Below are 21,989 nucleotides of genomic sequence, written 5' to 3' on the forward strand. Positions count from 1 at the left end.
ACGTCAGTGTCTAAAGTTGCAGCATGCACTACTGTAAGCTCATCATGTGTGACACGCACACTAGTTATGTCCTGTCAAGGCAGTCGGTGAGAATAGTGAGCAGCTGCAAGTGGTAATGTGGTCATGTGGCATGTATAGTGTGCGTGCAGTGTTAGAAGGGTGGTAAACAACACCGTGTCTGCCTAACGCCCGTTTCTGTATCGGTGTTGTCGTGTCAAAGTTTTAGCTTTTGGATTCACGCACAGATTGCAGCGGTGAATTGCGCGTGGGTGCTGGAAGAGAGGGATTTTTGGTATTTAAACTGGTAGGTGTGTGTGTTTGTGAAAGAGAAAGTGGTGTTTGTGTGAGGGAATATCATGTGTGTTTGTTTTTTATTCAAGGACCATTTGTCATGCTCACGTGTTAAGCCTGTAAAAGTGTAACTGCTGTTTTGATGAGGTACTTAGGTGGTGTGTGTGTGTATGTGTGTGTGGGGGGGTAGCTGTTAATGAACAGGTGCACTGGCTGGGTGGTCAGCACTGGTGCAACGCCCAGTTTTCACACTATGACAACATACGTGGCACACTAAAGATGCATCGAGTGCAAAGTTCTTGGCATGTATCGCTTTTTAAAATGTTAATTCTGATGTTATATTTGTTTTGGTTATTTACTCTGCTAACATTATAAAGACACAGGCAGCCTCGTAGGCGGTACAAAAGATGGATGAAGTTACCCATTGGTTATGAAGCTCAAAGCTTTTAGCCACCAGAGTGTTTTTTGACACCAGATGTGATGAGCGAGGGGTGGATCTGTCAGTGCATGCTCATTGGCTAATATCTTGTGACTGACAAGTTGTTGGTCAGTTTCTTTCGGAGTTAGCCAGTCTTTCATCTCACGTCTCCAGCTGATTCAAAATGCTGCTGCATGTCCTTGTGAAGTTCTTGTTTTTGTTTTTTATCTTTAAATGGTCTTGCCCCAGTCTTCTTCTCTGAGCTGTTTTACTTAAACTCCTGTCCGAGCTGCTAAATCATCTGAAAAGTTATTCTTGCATATACAGAAATCTAAAGAAAGCTCAGAGAAAGCTCACTGTTGCCCCTAGATTATGGAATAAATTGCCTAGTACGTTAGACAGGCACCTACATTGTCCATTTTAAAAATTCATCTTAAAGCGCCTTTATACTTTTTGGCCTTTGACTCAGCATGAGACGATGATCCTACTTGTTTTTAATTATAATTGGTTTTTTTAAGTTGTTTTCATTGTATACATTATGTTGTGTACAGTGTTTATCCTTATCTGCTTTTGCCATTTTTCCAGTGCTTTATAAATAAAGTTGACATGGTACTCCTCCTTTATGACTCAGTAAATGACCATAATTTGCAAAATGGACTTAAAATTGATTTTTAAGTGGAAGTCTTTGCAATCATAAGACTTTGCACCATACTGTGTGATCATGAAAATTTATCTGATTGGACGAACGATAAGGACAAAAACAAATGCATGGCTCCTAACAGACAGCATGTCACTGTGATTGTTTTTTTTGTTTTTTGTTTTTATGCCTTCTGATCAGTTTGGATGCTTGCTTCTGCCATTGAAAACAAAATACTGCCATCTCAAAATTTCAGCTTAAATTTTGACTTACTGACTGTTTATCTCAAACTGAGATAACTAAGTTCAAATTTTGAGATATAACTTCGAAATTTGGACTTAAGGATGGCTATTATTATTATTATTATTATTATTATTATTATTATTATTATTATTATTATTATTATTATATCATTATATATGCAAGCTTCCATAGAGCGATGCAGTAGTCAGGTGGGTGGAGCGTCTGTGGGCACAGCCAGAGCTGTTTGTCTTAAATGACCATATTTGGGAAATCCACTCACATCATACAGGAGCTGAAACTATATACAGTGAATGTTGTATAGAGTTCGTTAAGAAAGTGCTTAAAACAACCAAAATAAGCATTCTGAGTTCACATACACAACTAATAGCTGATTAGTGCTACGACTGCAGTTCAGACCATCTACATTTGTGGAGAAAGATTTAAAATCCTGTGTGAAACTTGCCTTAAACTGTTTTCCCTGCATTCTCACATATTTCTTTTAGAGTTTTATTGGACAATATTTGTGGGGCAGTGTTTATTTGTGGGAGCCAGTGGTGGGGCATGAAGGACCAGAGAAATAATATTCTTTGTTGTGGGTGGATTGCTGACTCTGCTGCTGTTGAGAGCCTGTCATTATAGTTATGTTTTGTTGGCACTTGGCAGCTGTTCGGTTTTTGCTGTCTTTTCTTATATTTGTCTATAAAACACTAGATTATCTGGTGCAGAAGCACTCAGCATGTACTGTTGCTTTTAACAAAGGAATGGAGCGCGTCAGTCAAAAATAATGATGCTTTGTTTCCAGCTCTTAGAGAATATGGAAGAGAGTATGGTATTAATTTAGTGTCGAGTCTTAGTTTTATAAATTCAGCATGCAGATCAGCAACGTGAGAAATGAAAAAGTATGGTTTAATCTATACATGGGTACAAGGAAAGGGACAAAGGAAAACTAATCAGTTCCCTAAAATTTCCCCAAATCCTGCAGCGAATGTCGTGTGCATGTGTGCACCAAAAGAGCCACACACCAACAAGTTATTAAATAGAATAATAATACTTACTGATATATACTTTGTGATTATAAATAACAGAGAAAGCATCAGCTGTCTCTTCATTAAGTTTCTAAACTTTCAAAATAAGAGCATAGAACTTGTCCAGTAGTAAAGAGATCAATGAAGATGAAAACATACACTTCACAGTGGCTAAAACTTTGGCCGAGCTTTCCCTCATGCAGTGGTGCAGGTCTGTTCTGTGACAATATTAAAAGTTTGAGTTAACTGTACTGTGTAAGTAATTCGTATCCATAAATATGACCGTTTATTTGTTAATCACTTCAGTCTGTAAATGCTTATGTTTTATTCAGTCATTTTATTAAGGGCTGACTGTGCACCAGACTGACACACAAAAATTAACCTTTTCTAATGCAAAGTTCTTGGGTTTTTAGAACAAAGACCCAGAATATAATTTTATTTATATAGCACCAAATCACAACAACAGTTGCCTCAACTTGCTTTGTATTGTAAAGACCCTATAATAATATTAGAGAGAAAACCCCAACAATCAGACGTCCTCCTATGAAAAAGCATTTGGTGAAAGTGGGAAGGAAAAACTCCCTTTTAACAGGAAGAAACCTCTAGCAGAACCAGGCTCAGGTAGGGGTGGTGATCTCTGGGCTTGACAGGTAGGAAACAGGACATTGTGGAGGAGAGATGATTAATAATGAATTAACTATTTACTAAGACTTACTTTAAAACAGTCTGTCATGTGTACCAAAATCCATGTATTTCAACAAGTTTCTTTTCCGCCCTTTGCCAACGTTTTCTCAGTCTGGCCCTCTGTGAAAAGAAGAATCTTCCTACCCCTGCTCTAATCAGTGTTTCGCTCAGATTTGGGCTGTACTTGTGGTGGAAACATTGTTGTGGAGGACACTGTACCATTCAGTTATCTTAATAAGTATCTACTCTGGAATTGTGACAATTAAATACCAGAGCACTGTAATCAGCTCAAACACTATTGAGTTTCTCATGCCAGGGATGGACTCTGTAGTCGTCGTTTAGCTCTATAGTCATTAACCAGTTTTCCACCTGCTGCAGGTTCTGGTTAGAGAGTTGGCCAAAGTCATGAAATCTATTTTTCTTAATCAAATAACAGAGAAATGTGTGGACTTCTACAAAGTAATTTAAACCGCTGCTTTAAACACGCTGCTAAAGTTATATGTGGACAAATTGCACTTTCCTACCCAGAGGGGAGTTTTGAGCCAGGGCTCAATCAGCTGAATGGTAGAAAAGTGACCGCACAGCAGTTATGAAACACAAGACATGAGGGGCTACAGTTGGCTCGTAAGTGGGCAATAAACTTCCAACATAAGAGCATGGAGATTGTCCACTGGTATATAAGCTGCGGAAGGTGCCGTTCATTTGGACTAAAAAAAAACAATGAAAAGCTAAGAAAAGTTTTATTACCCCACAGCTGTAAAAGGGCTGATGGGGTATTGTCATCAGCCACCCGGGTAGGCGGTGTGGATGTTTGTGAATGCGATAACTTGAGAACAAGGCGGCATAGGATTTTGAAATCCATATGTGTGTCTAGTGGGAGGCTGATGAGTAGCACTGTCAGAACTCAAATCATAAACTAAATTGACCAAAGAGTGATTGTAGATGAGTATAAACATATGTGCGGGTCTCCAACTAATGTGTAGGGATCTCGAGGTGTGGTGAGTCCTCAAAGAGTCTTTGAAAGGCTGGAAACACTCAAACTGCCTTTCTCTTGTCTCTGTCTCTCTGCTAGACGACCTTTATTGAGACTCCTCTGTCCTGTGTGACCCCCCTGACACAGAGAGGTATGACCGCACACACACACACACACACACACACACACACACACACACACACTCATATAATGGTGATAATAGTAATGAAGTTCATCTTTATTCCACCTTTCAAAAATAAGTGCTTTAGAAGAAAGCAGGAAACAAACAGGAAAATAAACACTTAAGAGGCGATAAAAAAGGAAATAGGAATAAAATTAATTAAAATAACATAAAAAATGTAAAACAAGTGAATAAAAAGCAAATATAACATAATTAAAAGAAAAAGATTAATAAAAATTATGTAAGGATATGGAAATAATAAAAATATGTGTTTAAGAGGGATTTAAATGGCAATAGTGATGTCATGTCAAAAGAACCAATCAACTTTGGTCCTCAGTGGAATTGTCATCAGAATTTAACCAGGTCTCTGTTAGCGGGAAAACATCAGTTTTGTTGATGATAAAATCAAGGATAATAAGAGAGAGGTCTCAAGGAAACCAAAACTGATGGTGTGGTGAGAATTATGAGGTAAATTTAAAATGTTGTAAGGTTCGATGGGGTTCTGTAGGAATATTACTTGACTTCTGGGACTATTCTATGTTGTTTACTCCTATACTTTGATCTCCAACTACCAATAAAGATAACTGGCGGTGAGTCAGGGCTGAGGAGGTAGAGGCTGTCAGCAGTTTGATCCCCGCACTGAGCAAGGCTCCCTTTTGGGACTGTCTGTGCCATGTCTATGAAGCCTGACAGTAGTGAGTATTTCTTCTTTGGGTCATCGGAGAGTCCTAGCAACATACATCACCACTAGGATACAGAGTGTGTGCTCAGAGTAATGTGTTTGTTTCCATAAAGCTCAGCAAATGTTAGCGCTAATAAAACACCAGGGTGCAACACCAATGTGCATCTCCACCCACACAGAAAAGGAGCCGCTGTAAATACTCTCCAGGTCTCTTCTCTTTTAAGTTCTCGCCCCCTGTACTTTAGGAGTTCAAGTATACAAAGTAAGGTAATGAGAGCCCCTACTCTGTTAGTCAACACTTAGCTTTACAAATCAGTAATACAGGTATTTACTGTAAAGACACTTTTATTTTGCAAACAGACCACTTCAGCAGTAATCCACCATGACTTTAGCTTCTTTGTTTTTGGTACCTAGTTTTGTATATTACATTTTCCCTCGTGTTCAGCCCTTTTGTGTCAAGTCTCTGTGATGTTCCACTTGTTTATTTCCTGTTTTATTTTGCCATTTTGTTTACTTCCTTTGTCTGATTTTTCTGTGATTAGCTTTAGCCGTGTTCCCCTCTTGTTTCCTCTTCCCTCATCACCATGTGTATTTGTTGTGATCATTTCCACTGGCCCTTTTTTGAGTTGTCCCACTTAGCTGTGCTGTTCCTACTGTTTTTCCCAGTGCTTCCTAGTGCCTCTTTTTGTTTCTGGACTGACAGTTGTTCATTTTAAGCAATAGAGTCTTAACTTTATGTTCAACCTCTGCCTACCACTGCATTTGGATCCTCTATCTTCCACCACACCTCTCACAGCTGAATCTGATAGTGTTAGCCCATAAATTAGCACTTCAGTACCTTTGCATTAGTCACTGTTTAGAATAATGCTCTTGTAATAATAATATTGGCTGACAGAAAATGAAGGAAAGCATAATAGTTCCCCTTTAAACCAGAGGTGACCTGTGACCTCCATTTCATGCTATTTCTGCCTGAAGCAACGTCATAGTTTCTGTTACTGATGCTGCTACTCTCCACATGCATGCACATAGAAGGGTGGGAAGGTCCGAAAACAGAGCCATGCCATGAAATATAAATCACTGCAGGTGGAAATAGCAGTCCTGTTTTGACTAAAGGGGTCCTGACACAAATAGTGCTGGAACTGTTTCACCCACCAGCCTACTGTATTTAATTCAGCCTTTATTTTATGATGTCGGGCTTATTTAGGCAGCTGCGAGTACACGAGTTCAGTGACCTGGGTGAAAGTTTGTTTGATATCAGAGTTTCGTTTTAAATAAATCTGAGTGGATTCCCTGTGACTTAACTTTGTACTCTGAACTAGTGATTAGGAAAACAACAGCTAAGCTATTTTTATCCTTTTTTTGCATAGTTTTGGTTAATTGTGGGAAGCATAATTATATCTATGATGATTTAAAGGTTTTAGAGTTAAATTAGGAAGCACAGCTCAGACCAAATGTTCCTCTGTGTCAGCTTTATACATGCAGACAGACAGACAGACAGACAGGGTGTAGTTATCACCAAGGCCAGGCTGGAAATAACAGTTTACTCACCAGGAGAGTCCACTGTGGTAACTGAGGAGCTGGTGAGACTTTTGGAAACAGTCACAGTTCTGTTTTTGGCTCATGCCTGTGACCAGTGAAAAAAAAAAAATCTGTTCAGTGAAGTCATTAAACTTTTAATTTACCCTCAACAGCCACCGATTCAGGCGCCTTGCCCTTGGATATTGGAAGCTAAAGATATTTCTGAGGTAAATTAAGAGGTTAATTAAACATATGCTACTTTGAGAGTCAATTAACAGTCATTTTACAAGCAGAGATGCTTAAAATTTAATGGTCGCACATTCTTACATGTGATTGGACACTAAATAACTTTGTAATTTCACTCTTGGTTGGACAAAATACACAGTTGGACCGCCTGGGGATTTAGTGCATTTGTCATGCAGTAGTAAACAAAATTATAAAGGTCTACCCTCTTTCTATCAAAGTAGGAACAGATGCCAAAACAAAATTGCTTACTTTGAATGGCTCCTCAGGCCCCAAATCAGGTGAAGGCATGAGTCAGCTTGTTAATGCATTTATTTGTGATTTTCCAGATTTTACTGAACACGTTTAATAGCTTCATCTGTTTGTTCTGGGACCATGTGATCTCCACAAACTACACTCTGCTGTCGCATGCATCCATTGACTTTATGAAATTTGTAAAAAGGGATGTAGCCACAGAGTCTGAAGCTAATGCGGTCCCTTAAAACCTGCATTCTTTTTAATGGCCAGCAGGGGGCGACTCCTGTGGTTGCAGAGAAAAATAGGTCTGTTTGTATAGAAGTTTACAGGGTAAAAAAAGCCTTTAGGTTCCTCACTCTCAGGCCCTCGTAAATAATTTCCTCACGACTTGTGGGCTTTGTCACTAGTTTTAGGTCGTATTAATGAAGTTGTTCCAGAGTGTAGTGGTTTACAGTATGGTGTAACAAGTGTAAGACCCATAGTTTGATCCTGGGACTCTTTGGGGTTGGGTCAGGAAATGTATCTGGCATTAAAAATCTGCCAACTCAAACATGCAGAGCTACCTGATTTGGTGACCCCTTGTGACTAAGGATGATTATCCAGGGTATGGTCATTTTGTGAGCCCATAGACATTGCACTAAAATGCTTTAAAAATTTGTCAACGCCACAAAGAGGGCCAGCCCCAGTTTTGGTGTCCAGAATTAGTAGAGATAGGAGCGAGGAACGGTTCTGCCTATTTTCATTTTTGTTCTGTTTTTTTAATCTGCTCGAGTAGCTTTGCATGACTCACAGTCTGAAAGTAATTCTTATTTATCTTACACTAGCACCTCTTTTTTTTTCTTTTTTTTTTTTTAAAGATCATCTTCCCTTTTGGAAAACTTCCTTCTGATTGGTTGCACCTTGTAAACAGAAGGTTTGATCAGCAGGTGGGTGTGGTTTCTGTGAATCTGAGATAACCCTATTAAAGGTTATGCCCTCTCACTCACCTCATACACAGCTAAGAGCAGAGAAAAGGAGGGTTTAGAGCAGCTTTTGGCTCATGGGGATTACTTGTGAAAGCTCTGACCTCATTAAGCTGAAATGTTTGGTATCACTCAAACACTATATGACAGAATGTTGTCACTTTAACAGACTTGTAAAGACGGCAGTGTCTTACAAGGGCTGCAAGTTACACATATACTTGACTAACTTATATCAGCCTGTCTGAGTCTGTGTGAGACAGAAGTAGCACTGAAACAGCAAGTTTTAACTGCTGCATAAACATGTAAATGTGTGTGAGAGACTAACTGGAAGGAGGGATCCTTCTTTTGTCTGAATGAAGCATGAAGTCTCCTGGGAAGCTTTCAAATCCTCTCTGGAATGTGTGTGTGTGTGTGTGTGTGTGTGTGTGTGTGTGTGTGTGTGTGTGTGTGTGTGTGTGTGTGTGTGTGTGTGTGTGTGTGTGTGTGTGTGTGTGTGTGTGTGTGTGTGTGTCACATTTGAACAGGGAATGCAAATATTTGTGTGTGATTCACTTTTGTGGTGTAGTGTAACTGTTGCCATGGTGACCCTGACCTCTGGTGATTTCTTTGTTACCTGACAACTTCTTTCTTTCTTTCACCTTATTTTATTTCCTTTTTACGTCCTCATGTCTTTTGTTCTTTTTGTTTAATTTCTTTGTTTCTTTCTTTCCCTCTCTTCCTCGCTCTTCCCTCTGTATCCTTGTTTAATCCTTGTTTAATTGTCCTTGTTCAGTGCCAGCCTACAGCTCAGGTTTCATCAGCTGCTCTCGTTATTAAGTTTATTTACCGAGCTCTCAGCTCATCCTCTGGTGGCCCTGAACTTGACTGTCTGGCTCTAGTTTTTGTTTGCAGCTGGGAGTGTCTGCATGAGTCTGCATGTGTACACAGTAAAGTTACAGTATTTCGTTATATTAAACCAGTTGTTTCCTGTAGACTTAGTTTTCTAACAGGTCTAATACAAAAAAGAACCCTGATGATGTTGTTTTGTTTAATGTTTTTCTGTGAAGACCATATATAGAAATGTGCGGAGTTCAAACCAATTCACATAAACTCAAAACGCAGAAGAAAGAACATCAATGGAAATCAGAAATAAGAGCTTTGAGAGCACTCTGATACACTGTAGCAGTTAATTTAAATTAATTTAGTTTTTAAGTCCATTAAATGTATCAACATGATCTTTTAAAAAAAAGAGATAATTGGTGTAAAGAGTGTAAAGACGCAATTTCTGATCTTTAGAAATGGTTCTTAAAAATCCGCCCATTCATGTTTTTGCAAGACACCGTGATGTCAGCATCACCTGTATATGTTAAACATGTATGTTAAACATGTACAGGTGCATTACATTGACACAGATATCTGTGTATTATTGACGGGCTATTAATAAGCTCAATAGTTGCACAAACTTCTGGGTCTTTACCATATATTAAGATATATTGTCAGATTATTTATTTGAAATGCTCCAGGGCATGAATAGCAGAAACACCTGGCCAGAAGTCCACTGAAAAGAAATATTTTCTTTGCAGTCTGTCAAAATTTCAGAATATTAAATCAGTTTTTACTCAAATTTACTTACTAAAAATTGGGCAATTAATTTGGAGTTGTCAAGTTGAAATTTTTACTTGCAGATGGCAAAATGTGTTTTTCTTTTTTCAGTAGCAGAAACAAGCCTCATTAGCTATTCATGTAGATTTTCTTTTAGCTAATTATCTCGTTTTTCTTGTGAGTTACCCGATTTTGTAGCTCTTTGTTGTTTAAAACTTAAACCCTTTATAACCCTTTTTGTGTACTGAGCATTTATTGTAATGTTTTGTGTGTATTGTGCAGGATGGTGATGGAGGAGGGGGGGCAGAGAGACAGAGGGAGGAGAGCTCCAGCAACGGCGCAAGCAGAGGAGAGGCGGATTTTCCTGGAGCTCGGTGAGCGAGTTTGAGCCTTCGTTTAACTCCTAAATGTTTCTTCAACCATGTCAACGCTTCCTTAAAAATAAATATACCTTCTTAAATAGATCACACTAGTTGCACTGAGACTGAGGAGAGCTATTTACTGATGCTGTGTTTCTTCTTTTGACAGGGGAGCAGAACTTTGATGCCATTTATCTGTCAACATATCGAACAGCCTGCAAGCTCAGATTTATACAGAAGAGATGCAACTGTGAGTCAGAACTGGCCTCGTTTACAACAGAAAGATGCGTTATTAAAATACTCATGTGTCAGTTTAGGCTGATGTAAAAGGGAAAATTTTTACATTGTGACATATTATTATAATAATAAAATGAGTGCAGAAAAATTTGATCAAAATCTTACTTTTTATTGTAAATAGTGAAGCATTGCACATCTTTCAACACCTATCAAACGATAAGATTCTTAAAGTTAAAAAGAATTTAAATACTTTGACTTCCTTCCTCTTCTTCCAGTGCATCTCATTGACATTTACAATGTGATCGAAGCGGTGCGGGATGCGGGTCTAAACGCAGTAGAGCTGAACGCTGGCATCTCTGTGACCAGACTGGAGAACCTCGTGTCCTCTCTGTTCAACCAGCTCAGCAAACGCCTGCCCACCACACACACCATCAACCCGCAGCAGAGCACCGTCCTGCTGGTCGAGTTCTTACTGGCTGCCATCGAGTGGTAATGATTAGGAAGTGGCAACAGTGAGATGTGGCCATCCACATCCTGTTGTTGCCTTTAAATGAGTGTCTTTGTCATAGTTTCACAAACGTCATCACACATGCTTTTGTTTGTGCCGTAGTGAGCCGGACAGCCGTCTGACAGTTTTCTCTGTAAAGGCGATGCTGGCCACTCTGTGTGGAGGGAAGCTGGTGGATAAACTCCGCTGTGAGTACCAGTCGATACATCACAACAGACACGAATCATTATCATAATTATTACTCCAATCTGCAGTAATAGTTTGGTGTGTTTATTGTTAGTGACTGAGGAGCACATGTGTGTTTGCTTAAACCACAGTATTTATAGTAGTGTGAACGTCACTCAGTGTGCTTGCTATTTCCTGCCATGTGCTACATATGAGTCAACTCAGTTTCTTTTGTACAGCCCATGACATGAAAACCTAGAAAACCGTGGGGGGAAGTCACTGACATATTAAAACAAGCGAACAAATAAAAATTCAAACTATACAAAAACCCTGTAAAATAGAGACTGAGGGAAAGAGAGGCAGAGCAATATGAGACGAATCAGAACACAGATGTGATATTGATGGATAAAGGGTACATCTGCTCTGCATAAACCTGATCACTTATTGTGGTTTAATCTGCCAGTTTGTACAGTGGAACTGTGTGTTTGGCCATGGTGACCCATACCATGAAGCTCCTGGTGCACAGTTCCTGTGCTGATGTTAATGACAGAGGAGGTTTGGAGCTCTGCAGAGTCGGGAGAGCCTTGGTTACTTTTATGCACCATAAACCACAAGTGGTTTGACACTTTATAACTGAGGTGCTGTGCATCTTAAACATTTTCACTTTGCAAGGATGCCACTTTGAGGAGGGATTAAAAACAGGTTTGTTACAACAGTGGCATCCTATTATAGTACCATGCTCAAATTTAATGAGCTCTTTTTTTTTAATACACTTACAGCAGTGGGACTGAAAACACCTGAATTCAAAGATTTAAAAAAGAGGAACAGCAGAGTATATAGAGTCGATACCCATTTACTTTCTGAATGATTTGGATCGTTTTAATCTTATTTCCAGCTGCAAACTGTCATTGTAGCAAATGATGTTCACTGTGAGAGGTCGACCTGATTGCTGATTGAATTTTATCTAGGTTTTCTTCAGGCTGTGGTGCACACAGTCATGTTAAAGTTTAACACAATACTTTTTTTTTTGTTTATAAATTGGAGTTTTTTATATTATGATGAAATCCTAAAACAGGGGTGGAGAAGGTTTCTTAAAATGAAAAAAAAAAAAAAAAAAAACTGCATCAGTTTGTGCCAACAAGTATTGCATGATAAGAGTGGTTGTCCAAAATGTTAATTTTATCCAACTTGGAGATCTGGATCACTGACAAAGGTGTTACCTGTGGTCTGTCACAACACATCAAAGTAAGGTGGTTAATTCATGCAGATGTTCATCTTCGTATTGTGAGTGCACAGACTGGTGATTGCACTTGTTTTTGCTAAGTGGATGGTTCACTAAACTTTCAGAAAACTTTATTAAGTTGTAAAAAGCATATCCTCGATGTGGCCTAAAGCATTTTAGTACAAGCTTTGGTACAATTTACCTGTAGTTATATTTGTTTTTTACAGGAAATCTTTTATTCTGTTTATATGTTGCATATGCGCCACCTGGTGGACGAGAAATATCAGTGCTGCTGTTTGCTTATGCTTATTTACCTTCACTTGCGTTAGGGTCAGTCAAATTTCCAAAAATGTACCTGCTAACCTAATCAAACTCAGCTGATTTGATTTTTTTAAAAGAACTTTAGTAAATTTAATGAAGCCATGACCAATTTTACCTTCACACTATGAAAATTGTCCATGTCACAGACTCGAATTACATGGAGTGGGCAATAGAAAAAAGAAAAAAAAAAAACCCTGAAAATATCATGTGCACCTGTACTCAAGAAGTTTTGAAGTCTCAAAAATGCTTTAAAAATTTAATTAGATTTAAGATTAAATTAAAAAGCTCCAAAGTTAAACAAAAACTCAGCTGAGAGAGTCTGGCTTTTATGACACTCACTGGTTTAATCTGCCACACTTACTGGTTAAAGTCAAGGTTAAGGGAGGCACTGGGGTTTGGACATGTAGTATTTTAAGCTGCCTTCTTCATTTTGTGTGTATTTGTGTGCACACGCGTGTGTGTGTGTAGATGTGTTTTCTCAGGTATCTGACTCCAACGGTGTATTGGTACTATCCAAGTTTGATCAATTTCTGAGGGAGGCTCTCAAGCTGCCCACTGCCGTATATGAAGGGCCTTCCTTTGGCTACACACAAACCTTAGCACGCTCCTGCTTCCCCCAACAGGTAAACACACACACACACACACACACTCATACTCATTTTAACTGGTTGAAGGATGAAACAGCCTCTGTGTTGGTTCTGTGTTCATAAACAGTCTTGCTCTTATTTTGTAGAAGAGAGTGATGCTCAACATGTTCCTGGACATCGTGGCCGACCCTCCTCAGTGTCTCATTTGGCTGCCTCTGATGCACCGCCTGGCCAATGTGGAGCATGGTACAGACACTGTCGATATAATGCAAACTTTCTAACAGCAGACCTGGTTTATTAGCAGAAATTTACTTGCAACCCTTCACCAAGGCAGTATTTACATTTAACAGAACAGTATTACATTTTACATATATTTATTTTATTTTCTGTTTTTAAACATACTTTAAGAGGTTTGTTGTGCAGTAAAAGTCAGATAATGGTGGAATGACACGTTTATTTTTATTATATATATAATATGTCGGAATAGGTAATAGATAATAGGCACTGATTTGTAAGTAACTGGAAATGAAGAACTTGAGCTTATTATACAATATTATTCTGCTGCATATTTTTAACTAACTAGGCACATTATTCTCTTTCTCTTTATAATACTTCCTTTAAAAACATGATTACACAATATTTTGAGGTCATTTTGAAAGAAAGACTTTTACAGAAACGCAAAAGTGAGGTCAGAGGTCATATGTGACATAATATTTAGATGCAAATGATAATGGGGTATTTTGAGTCCCCCTTAAACCAGTATATCATCTCACACATGGTGCCAATATAAATAAAGGTAGGCAACTTTTAAGCATAATTTAAAAAATACATTTTATGGAATTTGACCTTATTTGAGGTTAGAGGTCCAAAGTAACCTAATATTTAGAATCTCCATATGTCATTCCCTATATGTACTGTACTTTTACTGCACTACAAGCCTCTTAAAGTACAATACATGTTGTCAAAAGGGTTTAAATAGCTCTGTATAGCATTATTATCATTTTAACCTTTAAATCAATCGATTGACTTTGAAGAAGAGGTCAAATCTTTATATGCTACTTTCTATATGTTGACCATAAACGCTACATTTGTAAGAACCATAGTTTCTAAGCTATAAGGGTTTTTTTGTTTGGTGGTTGTAAGACGAAATCTAATGGATTCCTAACACGACTCCACTCAACTCTAGACTCAGTTTTATCAGAATTCATTCAAACCTTTTGAGTTTACATCGCGTTTCACCTTTTGCCTGACCGTGTGAACAAACTAAGATAGCTAAATACTGGAGGGGAAATAGCCAAAAATATAGAATTATGCTAAATGTGTCCCCTGTTTCACCCTCATCTCTCCTCAGATGTTTGTACAAATTAAAAATAGAATTGTGCTAAAAAGTGCTGCTACTTGCCTCAAGTGGAAACAGTATTTTTGTTTAAAAAAAGGGTAATTTTGTTAGTGCCAATCAATGTTCTGTATCCAGAAAGTTAATTAGCCACAGATTTGGCTGGTGATTCACATCAGTGCATGGGAACAGAAAAACACTGTGTTCCACTCCACTCCACTGTGCAAAGAACCCTTTGTCATCCCTTATGTTTTTATCGTGCCTTTAGATATTGTGCACTCTTTGTAAAGTCAGGTCTTGGATGTAAAATGGATTTTATTGTGGTAATAACTGATTATATGAAAATAAAAACCACTGTACAGTGTGCTCTCTCTTTCTCAATCTCATGCTTTTTTTGTTCCCCTCTCTCAGTCTATCATCCCGTCTCGTGCTCTTACTGTCGGAGCAACGGCATGACGGGCTTCCGCTATCGCTGCCTCCGTTGCCGCGGTTACCAGCTCTGCCAGAACTGCTTCTGGCGTGGCAACACCAGCGGCTCGCACAGCAACAAGCATCAGATGAAGGAGCACTCTTCCTGGGTGAGTCACGGAGCGGTTACTCATCCATCACAGCAGGGGGCTCTCGCTGTGCGGAGGCGCATCTGGACTCATTTGTAGTACAACGGGGACACTTTTTTTTTTTTTTTACCTCTTTCCATTACTGCACATAAGCTAATGAATGAAAACAAGTTATAATTCATGTGATGTTTCCTTTCCTTGCGCACTGTAAAAGTAATAATAAGTAATGCCTATAAGTACTGTTGAAATCTCCCAATTCTTTGAATCTTTGGGCTGAAGGAGGGACAATACTCGGTGTATCAATGCTCAATCAACAATCATTTATTTCCATACAATTCAACAGTCAGAGCATTACAACGTCCGGACGGGAGAGATGCTACCAGAGGGTCAGGCACATGTCTCAAAATGGTGACGGGTTGCTCAGCTTTTTATACTCTCTAGTGGCCCCCAGCTAGTCGTAAAAGCCAAAACATCACATTTTTTCTCTGTTACAGCGCCTAAGTTATGACCTCGGCAGTTGTTTCTCTGCTTTCTGTAAGGTGGGGGTGTGGAATGTGGTCTATCTATCTCCCCTGTCTTTAGACACAGAGTCTCCTGCTTACAACCTTCTCGTCATGATTCAACAATTAAGCATGTCAAGAAAACAGTGTAACACATTCCCAGCAGATCAAGGATACAGAGTGATGCACATTTATCTAATGAACTAATATGTGAATATGTTCTGTTAACTCAAAAGTATAATGAGAACTACACTACATACAGCTCACACACTCTATATTAAAGGGTATAATGTGATCTACAGCAGTATTCTAATTCAACTACTTTGATTACATATATAAGGTAACATATGATAACAGAATAATCTAATAGTACTTAATGTTTTCCACAGTTGGCTGAAAAACATTGAGCAAAAATATTTAATTTCAGTGAATAATTTCATTTATTGAGCAACAGTTAAAAAAAACAAAAAACAGATCATTTGTAAAATAGTTGCAAATGACTACAAATACAAAATTATTGTATTTCATTATATTTATATTTTTTTCCCTCTTGAGAAATATTTAAAACAACTGTGAAATGATCAGGACCCACACAGTGTTTGAGTGTCAGTCGTAGCACCTTTATTTTGAAAAACAGTGTCTTCCACTACTTCGACACCTTGTGTTCAACTGGGAAGCCAGCTTTCCAGTGCCTTCCCACACTACACACACCACTCCTTCCCGGTTCCAGACACTAATAAGGGGGAGAGCTCATTAGTTGCAATCCCTCTCACCTGTCCCCTCCAACCTCCCGGCACCACCCTATGAGATTACCGTACCACCCCTCCACTGCAGCAGAGCCAGAGACCACACCCCTGCCACAACAACATAATAACACTGGAGGCTACAACTACATAACAATAGCATTTTAAAACATTAAAATTCACAGTGGGCACAAATGTAATTGTGGCGTCCATTAGAGCATTGGTATTCTTTGGAGCTTGAATCCATCGTGTATCATAATTGACATATCGCAATCGAGACCACTCAGTGTCCTGTCAATTATTTATTAAATATGTAAATTGTTAATAAATGGTACTACGTGAGGAAGTCGGGAGTGCCAGAGAGGGACGAGGATGATGCAGGACATGGATGAGGACAGCCGAGACGGTGGTGAGACCGGAGGGACAGATGGGTTCAGGGTGGGAGTGGACTACATTGGCTATCGACTCTGAGCCCTTTGTTGTTTGCAGGCTATGATGTTTGCAGACAACATTTCGACCTGTAGTGAGAGTAGGAAGCAGGTGGAGAGGTGGAGGTATGCTTTGGAGAGAAGAGGAATGAAATATGTGTGAATGAGAGCGAGACAGGTGGAAAAGGTGAATGTGCAATTAGTAGAAATAGTGAAGGTTGATGAGTTTAAATACCTGGGGTCAAACATCTAAAGACATGGACAGTGCATAAGAGAGGTGAAGGAAAAAGTCCAGGCAGGGTAAAAACATGAGTGTCAGAGCTGATTTGTGACAGAATAATAGCAGCAAAAAGAAAAGGAAAGGTTTACAAGGTGGTAGTGAGACTTGATCCGATGTAGGGTTTGGAGATGGTGGCACTGATAAAGAAGCAGAGCTGAAGATGTTCAGGTTTTCATTTGGAGTGACCGCGATTGAAAATGAGTACAGCGGAGGGACAGCTCAGGTTGAGCAGTTTGGAGACGTAGTTAGAGGGTTAGTGGGAAAAGGAATTTGAATATGGAGTTGCCAGGCTCTAAGTTCAGTGATACAAACACAATGATCTATTCAATTTGAAAGAAACATTCAGGTGCACACTTCACCTGCTATGAATTTCTCAAAATCAAAGATGATGCTTGTATACACGTGCAAAGAAAAATTGTTTTGTTTTTTTTTAAGTTATTTGAGGTGTTAAAACTGTTCCCCTGTTCTAGCCGTACTCGCTCTACCCTCATTCTGGTATAAAACAACCTGAACCAGTCACATAGCCTCCTGGGAAATGTAATTGGTTTCAAAAATAAAAGCACACATTGTAAACACACCTTGATAATTGTGGGCAAAGGGTCAGTAGCTAAATGCAAGTGTATACATACCCAAATATTTATAGCTTCATACTCAGGCATGATGTATTTATTTGAAGTGAATCGGATAATTTAAATAAAAGTTGCTCTAGCCTGAAGGAATAAATGTTTTAATGAAGAAATTATGTATTAATAGAAGAAGATATAGTTGTTGAATTATTCATCAGTAAGTCTTTGGCATAATTTTTCTTGTTAATGTTTCAGTTTTAGGTCTAAAGCCTCTAACTAGTGCAGCTCCTGCCTGTCATCATGTAACATTATATACTCATTGTAGCTCAGGCTTTACATATATTTACATGTGATTTTCTGTAGGACTGGGCTTTGTGCTTCATTTTATTCTCAGTATATGTCCTTTTCTTTCTTTATTTTTAACAAAGACACCCAACAGCAGCAACCTGAATGTGGTTCATGGGAAAACAGATGCCTGATTTTAAGATTTGTGCTCAGGAGTTAAGTGTCAGGGCATTTTCAGGTTAAAAAATGGCGTTTGAAGGGTTAAATATGCACACGTACAGTAAAGTCCTTGAGATTCATTAAATTATCTGTCAAATAAGTTGCACAGCTGCACTGTGGTAGTCTAGAAATTGCACCAAAGTGGCGTAAGGGCTGACAGAGAAGGACCCAAAAGCAGGACACAGAGAGTCAGAATAAATGCCCATAAATCCAGATCTTTAACCCAGAAAGGCAGAGATCATAGACAGGAAATACACAAATCCTGGGAGACTACAGAAACTCAAAACCAGTACAAGGGCAATACATGAGAAGATAACAAGTGAACACAACAGATAATAACAAGAAACATGAGAAGGATCAACAACAATGGAAATCACTAGAAGCCTTAAATGGAAAGAATAGAAAGTGATCTGGCAGTGAACAAAGGGAAACTGGGAGTACATATATACAAGTGAGTGATTAGCTAAAGGGCAGCAGTCTGTTCACTACGTCTGTGCTGCAGTTTAGTTAGCAGTAATTAGCAGGTATCTCTGTTTTCGATAAGTGCTAAAGTTGATTCTTTAAAACGGGCTTCACACATCTACTGCATTCATGCAGTGTGGGTTCATAAACTGATGCTTGTGTGTTTGTTTTTGTGTGTAGAAGTCACCGGCGACAAAGATCGGTCGAGCCCTGAGCAGGACTCTGGGATGCGTGTCGTCTAGGGAGCCGCCACACCCAATTTACCCAGAAGAACCCGAGAGGACCCTTAACCTCGCCAACATAATGTACGATATGACCTCCCAGCACTCACACATTTATTACACCAAATATCAAAAAGCTAAATGTTACTGAAATTTTCAACAACTGCTTTTTAATAATGCAGGTTATTCCTGTCAGATCAGTGCGGTCTTACTCAGTGAGGCACAAAAGGATTCAGCTTCTATTCTATTCTATTCTATTATGTCCCCTTTGGTGCCAATTATCCTGTCACTCAGTTCACCTCATTAGAATGTTAATTTAACCTACAGTGATAGTTTCAAGGTATGGAGGCCTAAAACTAACAAAGTATATAAGTTTCATTACATGTGCCAACAAAAATATCAAAGTATTTAAAATAATAATAATAATAATATGCTTCTATATTTATTTGCTTTTGTATGAATTGATTCATTTACTGGCCTGTATGACAGTACTGACCTTATTATTTTAGATTAGATACACACTAAAAAGCTATATGTTAAGTAAACTTAACCTTGTTACATGCTTTACATAAATGCAGGAGAAAAAATAAATGCTGTCAGTCATACACACCACCTTTTATCAGTCTGTTTTTTTTTTTAAATTAGGAACATCTTAGGAACCGCAATTGATCTTTACTTGGTGTCACTTCTCATTGGTCTCCCAAATACATGCATGCAAAAAAATAATCTCAGAAAGCGGTTTAATCTTCTGATTTTTGCACAAAGAAAAATGCACTATTCTCGTAAAACTCAGATGGCACGGGATGATATTGGAACACATCCCACTGGAGTTACCTGGTCCGAAATAAATCCCTTGATTTTTACAAAAAAGTGGAAACATTTCTGTTAATCTGACCCTTTCTGAGCTTTTAAAGATAAGGTTTTTTTTGTTTAGCTTTGTTTTTTTTGCATAAGACTTCAAACGATGGTGAAAATGGGATAATTGATTTACAGTGTTGTATGTATGGTTGACGTGTCTGTTGAAATGATGCTTGACTTCTCATGAGTATTGTTGTTGTTATTAATGCTTTTACTTTTATTAGTTTTTTGCTGTTGTTGAACAGTAAAAACAAAAAGAAAATAGAGAAATTGTTGGAAAAATGTTTATAGAAAATAAAGTTACTAAATAAAATGAAAATTTAAAACATGGGAATAAAGAAATAAAAAAATTAATACAAAATCTAGTAAATTTAGAAGCAAATTAAAAGTGTCAGTTAACCAATCTATACATGTATGTTTAACATTTTCAATTCATTTGTTTATTTTGGCGCTTTTGAGCTTCCATATTGAGAGCCCTTCACTACTAATCAATCTAATTGATGTGCCTGTATAGTTTGGTTATGATTTTGGACTGTAAGTATTGAACCTGGTGCCAGTTAAACTGTGTGATGGTAACGTTAACGACCTTTAAACTATTTCTAAAACTTATTCTAGATTTGACATAATAGGCTTACAGGAGATCTGTGTGAATAAAGCTAAAAAAATGATGACTGTATGATTAATGTTAATATTACTGGATTGCATATTATTGAATTCATGTGTATCTACCCTGTAAAATAGACCTCTGTAGTGTGTAAAATGTTCATATTGCTTAAAAAGAAGATTGTTTGATTTTTTGCATTGAATTTATTTCCAAAAAAGCCTTGATTTGCTCATTTTTTTGTGCCCAAGTTAAACGCCTGCTGGGCTGTACAGATACTATTGTCTCTTTGTGCCTCTAAAGTCACTGAAGCTATGGAGGAATATTCACTATGAGGCCTCCTCGCATTAGATGTGAGAGACAAAGAGAACAAAAAAGATTAAGCTTTCTTGTAGCCGTGATGTTAATGTTTAACAGTTAAACATTTAAACACTTTCACAATAGGAAGTGAAACATTTACAGCTTAAAAGCTAACTATTCGAACTACAAAATTTTACATTACCTAGAAAACTCAGATAACGTAAATCAAGCAAAAGTCCCGCCTCTGTATATCCAAACGCTTCGGTTGCTCCGCCCCCTGTGGCGTATCGGCATTGTTTAATTTTCCACACTGAAGCCGACCAGGTCGTTGCAGACCTGCAGGCGTTAGGCTCATACTCAGGCCAGCACACACAGGCTGAATTTAGCGCGGGTGTGAGTATGCTTTTTTTTTTTCTTTTTTTTTTTAAATGCAGTTTCAATTTCAGACTTAAAAATGTGATTATTTATAGTCTTTTTAAAATTTTCCTCTGGATGTGCCCTCACTCCACTTCCCTCTCTTACTTTCTTTTCTCTCTCCCTCGTTTGATCTTTGGCCTGTCTGTGTTTGCTCAGACCTTTTACAGTTCACTGTTGCATGAATGCACTCAAAAGCATGTGAGAGTGTGTGACTGTGTGAATGGGAGCGTAAGAATGCGTGCTTTCTGATAGGCAGGCTTCGGCAGTTTAATGATTTAACGTCGCTATCCTTCCTCCGTGTGAACTCTGTTGATAATAAGCCTCTAACGCATGTTTGTGTTTGTCTGTTCAGACCATCGAGACCCGTTGGGAACACCAGTGAAGCCATGCTGCTGTCTTCATCAGCTCGCGAGTCCTCGAAAAGGTAAAGACTGACATTAGAGCTGATTAAAAGTGTGCAATCTTGTGGCTTCGTTTCTTTTTTCTGTTTAAACTAATATTTCTCTAATATTCAAGGCAAATAAAGACCTTAACCACTGTGTCAGGCAAGTTGGTTGGCCAGCTGCTGTTTCAATAAATCACAGCTCCGAGTTGAAGTGTGAGGCAAACTGGGTGAAGTGAAAGCTTACTAGGTTGTTCTATTAGTAATTTCACATTAAAGGAATCATGAGTTAACAGAAATAAAGAGGCTGTTTTTAGCTGCGTGGATACACAGCAGAGGGTCTATACTGGTGACACAGGGCTCGATAGCATGAGCGCTTCACTTGCACGCAGTTAAAAATAGATGTGAACTCTTCACAGCGATTTAAGGGCTCGTGGTGGGTGAATAAAAACTAATACGAGATTCAGCCCAACTCGACGCCAGTAAAACGATGCTGTCATAGGTTAGTGAGAGTAGGAAGCAGGTGGAGAGGTGAAGGAGTCTGCAGTGTCTTTGATCTGACACTGTGAAAGAGCTGTTGAATTAAGTGCAAGTTAAAAGAAAAGTTTAGTTTTCCATTACTTTTACATTTATTACATTTCTTGTGAAGTTTCCTGCAAGCCGACAGTAGCCATCTCTGACACCACCATACAGGTGTATGTCTAAAACCAAAACACGTACTCCACTACATAGCTTGTAAGATTTTAGACCGTTATTATTT

At 38.5% G+C, this 21,989-nt stretch overlaps 1 protein-coding gene across 7 annotated transcripts in view; it reads left to right on the forward strand.

The window, feature by feature from the left end:
* The window catches only part of LOC113037141 (dystrobrevin beta-like), a 43,638-nt gene that overhangs the window by 5,922 nt on the left and 15,727 nt on the right, over window positions 1-21,989 (forward strand). For 3 of the 7 annotated variants that reach the window (XM_026193877.2, XM_080290264.1, XM_026193882.2), the window contains exons 2-11: window positions 4,371-4,422; window positions 9,958-10,049; window positions 10,204-10,284; window positions 10,547-10,760; window positions 10,882-10,967; window positions 12,956-13,110; window positions 13,221-13,320; window positions 14,822-14,988; window positions 18,631-18,755; window positions 21,200-21,271. In XM_026193877.2, the coding sequence (XP_026049662.1) occupies window positions 9,959-10,049; window positions 10,204-10,284; window positions 10,547-10,760; window positions 10,882-10,967; window positions 12,956-13,110; window positions 13,221-13,320; window positions 14,822-14,988; window positions 18,631-18,755; window positions 21,200-21,271 (1,091 nt within the window). In that variant the 5' untranslated portion in view covers window positions 4,371-4,422; window position 9,958. Of the gene's footprint in view, window positions 1-184; window positions 305-4,370; window positions 4,423-7,989; window positions 8,059-9,957; window positions 10,050-10,203; window positions 10,285-10,546; window positions 10,761-10,881; window positions 10,968-12,955; window positions 13,111-13,220; window positions 13,321-14,821; window positions 14,989-18,630; window positions 18,756-21,199; window positions 21,272-21,989 lie in introns of those variants that run through there. The other 4 variants (XM_080290263.1, XM_026193878.2, XM_026193879.2 and 1 more) reach the window with 4 other exon arrangements.

Source organism: Astatotilapia calliptera, chromosome 15 (assembly GCF_964374335.1).
Source record: "Astatotilapia calliptera chromosome 15, fAstCal68.1, whole genome shotgun sequence".
Taxonomy (NCBI): domain Eukaryota; kingdom Metazoa; phylum Chordata; class Actinopteri; order Cichliformes; family Cichlidae; genus Astatotilapia; species Astatotilapia calliptera.